Raw genomic sequence first — 7,199 nt, forward strand, 5'->3', positions numbered from 1 at the left:
TCCACCCAGTGATGGAGACATATCCAAAGGCTGGCTGGCCTTGCTGCCCAGAGCAGAGAGCCAACCTGCTGGAAACCCTCAGCCAGAGGATTTCTGCCCTTCCACATGCAAGGAGCTCCTTGCCAAAGGATGGAAGGATGCCACCAACAGTAAGCTTGCCCAAAATGTAACTGCACAAAAGCACAGGAAAAAGTCTATCTGGGTCTACTACACACAGAAACAAAATGCCCCGAGCCACACTGTGCTAGAGACCAGGGGAATATTTATAGAGGGAGTATCAGTACAGAGTTGCATTGATCCTGTATTCTGCCTTAAGTTTCCTCTGCTGTCCATCACTGAAAGCTGACTGGACTTTCATGTGACAGTATGTCTAACATTTCTGAATAGAAGTGCATATTGAAAAGCGGAGTCATGAATATTTGTCTGAACACTATGAACCCCAGCCCTGGGAACATAGAAGCGAAGACACAGTTTTCCTCAGGTGAGTTCTCAAAGTTTCTACATTAACACAAATAAATCAGTGAAAGCCTTTCAGTGGCTGAAACCAGTGGAAAGAAAAAAAAAAAAAGAGATTACTCCATCAGCTCCCACTTCGTAAGTCAGATAATGCAAGGCCACACCAAGATACCCAACGCAGAAATTTATTGGAAAAAGCGTTATGACTACATACAGATACTGTGACATGATTAGTAGCCCAAACTGGCAACCTAGAGTCTTCCAAATCAACAACTCCCACTGAGATCACAAAGTCAATAATCAGCACAAAAATTGTAATTCACAGTATTATTATATTTATGTAAAACTCTAAAAATGCAGTCAGAACACAGGCATCTTCGCTTGTATAGAAAAGGCAATTCAGTCTGCATAAGCTTTTGATATCAGGAACACTGTTTGTTGAACTTTACCCTGTTTACTGCATGTAAAAGGCCAGGGGCAGGACTGCAGAGGCAGAGCCTACAGACCTGGCTACTCTCATATTGGGTAAGACGTGCTTGCTCTCTGTTCAGAAGGTGTATGCATGTTACGAAAAAAAACAGCTTCCTTCCATACTGTGCTGTTGAGATGCGTAGCTCTGTTCATACCAGGTTTATTACTGGTCTTCCTAACATCTGAGATTTCACAGGAGAATTTAAAAAAAAAAGTCAGGATTTTGATCATTGCAGTACATTCATTGTCAGTACCCAGAAAGATTTGTATCCAGTCAGTCTATATCTGACTTCCAAAACCAACTCAGGAATGCATAAACTGAGCAGCAGTACACCCCTCCACTCCTTACCTGTGCAGGTAAAAATAATATGTGACATGAACAGGTCCCTTTTGGATTGGGGATGGCCTTAAAAGAGCCTCTGCTCCTTTAAGGAGCCTTCATAACCTGCCACATCCTTGATTTCCTTTTGATTTCTCTTACACTGTGCTACAATCACTAAGAATGGTGAAAAGCTTTCCCTTTGATATTTATTTTTTTAAATTAACTGCTCATCTGCCTTTTACCCATCCTGACTAACAGTTCTGGCACACAAGGAACTGAAACTCTGTCGTGAGGTCCACAGCAAAGTTCCTATATGGCTCAGCAAAAGAGAAAAGAAAAAAACATCAGAACTTCAGGTTTTCTCCTGTTACTGCTAAGATTTGTTCTCAAAAAGAAGGCACATGTCGAAGAGCTCAACTGGTCAGAACCCAGGACTCCATCAGAACAATCTTTCAGCTCTAGGAGGAAAATGGCTTTTAGAAAGCACCTGAACTTTGAGGCACTTTAGCATCAGAGGAGTGCATCTCTTTTAGTGGAGTTAAGGAATTATACAAGTACCCACCATATCACAGTGTGTGTGACTGTCCCCATTATAGGCATTTTACTTCCTGCCTGGCAGAGAGCTGACAGCTAAAATGCTGGTTTGATGCCTGCCAATTAAACACTGACAGTGTTCCTAAAACAAGACCCACCCTTACTATTGTACTTGAAGTTTCAGAAAGGCTACTTATTATTTGGTGTAAATCCCAGTTTTCAAGAACCTGACTGTCCTTTCTTTAAAGACAGCTGCTCAGAGAAGCCTTTCTGAAACTCACAACGTTTAAGGAGAGGTTTTATAAAGATCTGCACCCACAGGAGTTCCACTAGACGCTCACCATTCTTCAGATGCACCCTTAGATTACAAATAATAGGTACCCACTTTTTTCACAGTTTCCATTGTTCTAATTCAATTAGATTACCATCTGCATTTCAAATTTGGTCCTTGTGTAGGGTAGCTTTAAAGAAACATTACACACAAGTAATAGGAAGGTGATGAAATTGTCTTGGGGTCTCTGTGTCACATTGTGTAGCTGCTGGTTGAGATCAGGACAAAACAGAACCCAAAATGTCCCACCTTAGACAGAAGGGACAGCTGAAAACAGTATTTTCCCTCAAATAACTTTTCTTGGTCAGATGACAGAAATGTTGCTTTCCTGCACACACTAGAAAATGTAAAGGATGCCTATTTTCACTGCATTGTTTTGGTAGCAATGCTCATGTCCCTTTACACCGCCTTTCAAATGGCACAGATAAAAGCAGAATCTTACAGCTGCAGCAAGCTCAAGAAGATAAAAAAGTCCCTGTATGCACTCTCGTCATGTTCCCCTGCCTGCCTCAGGTAAGACTAATAGTCTGCCAGCACTTGGACGTGACTCCTGTCAGGCACCAGTCTTGGTAATTAAGTACTTCAGCTGTCTCAGCATTGAGCTCTGGGAGCACGAGGGAGATAAAAGCAAGCTGCTGAGAGATCATGAGAGTCCATGTGGTTGAGGACTTAGTCTCAAAGGAAGGAGCACGATCATCAGGGGGGGTATGCAGTGTTCTTCTAAAATGGTTAGTCCTTAAAAGGGCAATGCACAGGTATGGAGGGAGGGGATTCTGTTTTTCTGCCTCTGTCAAATTGTTAATTTATTTTGAAGAGAAGAGGGACGTGGAATGGGGAGGCTATTAGTGCAAGGCAGTACCAACAGGATCCAGATGCTCACTCTTTCACAAACCAGACCTCATTGCGTCGTCCATAAGGCTTCATTGGGGGGTCGTAACCATTGCAGAAGTAGAAATCCTTGCGGTACGTAGCTTCACTTCCCAGCGCAGACTTCAGCTTGGCAGCATAGTTCACATAGTCCACCTCTTTGGCATAGCCACCAAACTGCCTGCAAAGAAGCCAAACATGGAGAAGTGCTGAGCAGCACTGGAATAGCACAGCACGAAAGAGAAGGAGAACAATGCACAGCTACAATATATTTAGCCTCTCGTTTTGATCCAGGTCCCGCCAGCATGCACTTGCGCAGGCACCGTTCTCTGAGAACCAGCACACTGCGTCTGCAACAGATCAATAGTCTCAAAGGTCACACAGCCAGGGTACTGACAGCCACTGACAGACCCCAAAAGGACCCATGTATATCAGTCATCAGAATGGCCCTGCCCTTTGAATGAATGCCATATCAGAGGAACAGCTCCCCAGAGAGCAAGGTTATCTCCAAGTCTGCTCAGCCCGCAGTCCTTCCACCAATGCTGTCAACGGCCATGTTCACTGGGGTGTGAACAACCGTCTGCTGGAAGCAAGATCACGAAGGGAAGCCAAACTCAAGCTAGCCCAAAGAAAAAGGGAGGCGGGGAACAGAAACGTTAGCAATTACAGCCCACAATGCTATTTTAAAGGGGTGGGCTGGAATTGGTCTGTTTTATGTTTATCTCCCACAAACAGAAACGGTTTCCACATCAGCCTGCACCTAGCAGCCCTGCTTTAGGGCCAAGGTTTGAGACAAAACAGCCTGTTGCTGCACAAGCAGCCCACACCCACTGCAAAGGCCAGGCAGCAGTCACAGGCATGGGAGGAACCAGCAGCCCAGGACAGTTCAGTCAGCCAAAATAGCTCAAGCAAAGAGGCAGGGGAACATCCAAGGGGTTAAAAATGGGGTAAAGAGTTTATCGCTGCTGTGATGCTGGCTTGAGTCCAGCTTAAGTCAGTCAATAGCCAAAGCCATTCAAAGGTGATTTGAAGCAATGCAATGGCCACTTGTCTCCATGATGGGTTCTGACATTCGGGCTTCAGCTGACTCCTATAATTTGATGTGAACCACACCAAGGGACATCCTTGATGACTAAGAACCATCTTGATCCCAGAAAATGGGGAAAACAATGGTTTTCAGAGATTAGGAATGACTCAGTCCCTTCATATTCACCCTCCCTGGCTCTTCACCTCCTCAGGTGAAACAAAGAGCCTTTCAGGGCTAACCCCTGCACTTGTTTTACCAGTTAAAAAAAAATCAATATTCCAAATCTGTGCACCACGAATCATGACAAGAAATGACATAAAGCATCTGCCTTCACAGTCTAGAAAGATTCCACCATCTCCTACCACACACACACCCTGTCCATCAAGTCACCTGATAAAAAACACCACTGTCCTTCAGAGCACCCCAGAGACCGGAGCACATGGGACTGGGAATCCCAGGATATGTTCCTTACGTGGAATAAATGGTCAAGGCTTGTCTCTCTTCAATCTTAATGCTTTCATCGCTAGGACAAGGAGGACTGGCTTGAAACTGGTTTGGGATTCTCAGATAGACCTTCACTTTTTGCTGTAAGGATCCATCTTCAGCAGGAAAGGCAGTGATGGAGACTGGAGCAGTCATGCCCATTCCAACCCCTGAAAGAGACACACACAAATTACTACAGAAGCCTAGGTTCTCAGGAACTCAAAGCATTAACAGGGGATTCATAAACGCTAATTTTGCTTTAGGAAGGCTCCTCACCATGATCTCCTTGCACAGCCAGTTGAGAGAGTGGGGTACTCTGAGGCATGCAGAACAGCCTTCAGGCTTTTGCTTGAGCCAAACCTCTCTTCATACTGACTACACAGGGAGCCTGGGAAGTAAGGGCCCCAGGTGATTTCCTGGATGTTTTTTTCATCATTGGTTTTGTTTTTGTGGCTCTCAACTATATAGTGCATGCCACACTCTCTTCTGACAAATCACCTCTAATACAACAGGACCTACAGTTCTTGTGCAGTGGCACATTTATATATGAGTATTTAAATACACGAGTATTTAAATCATTATCATCTATACTTAGTATTGGCTGTAGCCAACACTGGGTGATAGAAGCTTTCTCCCAAACCCTTCCAAATGCTTCCACAGGTCCTACAAGTTCCAGTGCCCCAAAACTCAGAGCTTGTCTGGCTTTCAACAGGACTGTCCATACTGTCCCCAAGTCCAGGAACAGCACACCTCTTTTCTACTCATTACTTCCCAGAGGTACATGGCATGCAAGAACATTTTTCTTCCCTGCCCTTTCAGCAGTAATGAACGTATAGCCTTCTGGTGGGGACATGCCTCCACTGTGATCAGCAAGGAGTTCTTGATAGGCACAAAATGGACTGAAATCATGACATCTTTCTCACTTACTTGTACACTTTGATACCATACCCATCTCAGTGCCATGCTGCAGAAGGTAACTACAGCAACAGTGATCACCTTTCTGAAACTGTAGGGCTGTAAACGCCCTTTTCTTCTCTATCCACCTCCTATTCCCATGTAGACTATATAACTCCCTCTACCACATGTCTGAGAAGGGTATGAGATGCCTCAGATCTACTCCGTGGTCTTCTCAGCCTGTTACGGATGATTATTGATGCACATACTTAAGTAAGTCGAGAACTAGAGGCAATCACCTGGAAGCACCATTATAAAACACTGCGAAGTACCATTAAAAAGCACGCTCATTGTTCATTATCCTTTCATGAATAAAAATAACCAGGCTACACAATAAAAATTCAAGGTCATGAAAGTTATTTCCCTGCCTACAAGGGCAGGCTTTCCAGGCGTGATCACACAACCGAAGCGCCCCAGTTACCCTGGATTTCATCAGCTCCCGTGCACCCCGAGAGCCGTGACAGATCCACGTGTGCCTGTCCCTGCACTATCCCGGCTGCAAGGCAGCACATTCCTGCTTGAGCACGCCGCCCGGCCTCTCACCCTTGTCGTTGCTTCCTCCGACGTACTTGAGGAGCTTCAGCACCCCTTCCTTCGAAGCCTCGTCGAAGGGCTTGCCCTCCACCTCCACGGCGGCGAACTGCCCGCCTTCGCACTCCCTCTCCTCGTAGCTGAGCTGCTCCTGAGGGAAGGCGAAGGGTCAGGAGCCGGGGAGGAGGAAAAGGAAGGCGAAGGGGCAGAAGGCGGGGGGCAGCCTCCCTCCGCGCTGCCTCCCTTCCCGTGGGACCCCCGCGCCACCCAGCCGGGCCGCCCCCTACCTTCTCCCCCCTCCTCAGCACGCGGTGGGGCCATGTCTCCACCGTGCTCAGCAGGGAGTTCTTGATCATGCCCAGCATGTCGCCTACACCGCCCGGCCCGGCCCGGCCCGCTCCCCTCGCAGTGCACCGCAGCGCAGCGCAGCACGGCCGGCAGGGAGCGGCCGCGGACCGCGGCGGGGCGGAGCGGGGCGGAGAGAGGAGGGGAAATGGCTGGGGGAAAGAGGTTAAACGGGGCCCAAGGGCTGCCAAAAATGTGGGGGGGTACATGGACAGGCTGGGGAGGAGGGCCCAGCTCTCACGGAGCTGCAAAAACTCTGCGTTTGTTGTAATTTTTGTTTTCAGTTTTGCCTTCTGACACCCGGCTCGATCTCCGTGGGTGAAGCCCACCGCGGTGGCCCGTGGGGTGCTGAAGGACAGGAGCCGGGCGGAGGGGTGCTGGTGAGGAGCCCCAGGGCTTTTGCTAAGGAGCCAAAAAAACAAAAAGGAATGTGACAGAAGAGATGTTAAGGCACTTCCCCCTTGATAGGGACCCTCCTGCGATGACAAAGCGGTTGGTGACCAGCCAAGCCCGGTGGCTGTGCTCAGACCGGCGCTGACAGGGTGACATGGATGCAGCTCTAGTCACCTATTAACCATTATAATTTGTTTTGTTTGCTGTTACGCAAGAAGCTGTGGTTGTAACAGACACTGTGTGCTGCGGGTTATTGGTTCTCTTTTGAAACGAGTGGTGACTATCTCCGTTGGGCTGAGTTTTGCCAAAAATACCTATTTGTGCCTATCAGTGGAGGAAAACACGGACTGGGTCAGACCGGAGGGGCCCATCGTGCCCAGTCTTCTGTCTGTGACAGAGGGTGCTGGTGGACATTTGGGTAAAAAGGCAAAGCCCACGATGGCCAGGCCTGGCCTCCCACCTCCAGCCATCTGTGGCTGAGAGAC

At 47.6% G+C, this 7,199-nt stretch overlaps 1 protein-coding gene across 1 annotated transcript; it reads right to left on the minus strand.

Annotated features, from left to right (window-relative positions):
- Positions 1 to 633: 633 nt before the first annotated feature.
- HEBP1 (heme binding protein 1) lies at positions 634 to 6,371 on the minus strand. The gene is made up of 4 exons (XM_084286986.1): positions 6,264 to 6,371; positions 5,989 to 6,127; positions 4,481 to 4,661; positions 634 to 3,162 (listed from the first exon to the last, which is right to left on the minus strand). The coding sequence occupies exons 1-4, from the start codon at positions 6,339 to 6,341 to the stop codon at positions 2,991 to 2,993; spliced, it is 570 nt and encodes a 189-aa protein (XP_084143112.1). The 5' UTR covers positions 6,342 to 6,371; the 3' UTR covers positions 634 to 2,990.
- Between the last annotated feature and the right edge of the window lie 828 nt (positions 6,372 to 7,199).

This window comes from Netta rufina (assembly GCF_964035555.1).
Source record: "Netta rufina genome assembly, chromosome: 1".
NCBI classification, from domain to species: Eukaryota; Metazoa; Chordata; class Aves; order Anseriformes; family Anatidae; genus Netta; species Netta rufina.

What these genes read in the sequence shown, in the direction of transcription:
- HEBP1 (XM_084286986.1), bottom strand. Translation starts at nt 6,341, where the DNA reads ATGCTGGGCATGATCAAGAACTCCCTGCTGAGCACGGTGGAGACATGG. An exon ending in TGCTGAGGAGGGGGGAGAAG is followed by an intron (nt 6,128 to 6,263) that starts GTAGGGGGCGGC and finishes GCCTTCCCTCAG; the next exon opens with GAGCAGCTCAGCTACGAGGA. An exon ending in CGGAGGAAGCAACGACAAGG is followed by an intron (nt 4,662 to 5,988) that starts GTGAGAGGCCGG and finishes TGTCTCTTTCAG; the next exon opens with GGGTTGGAATGGGCATGACT.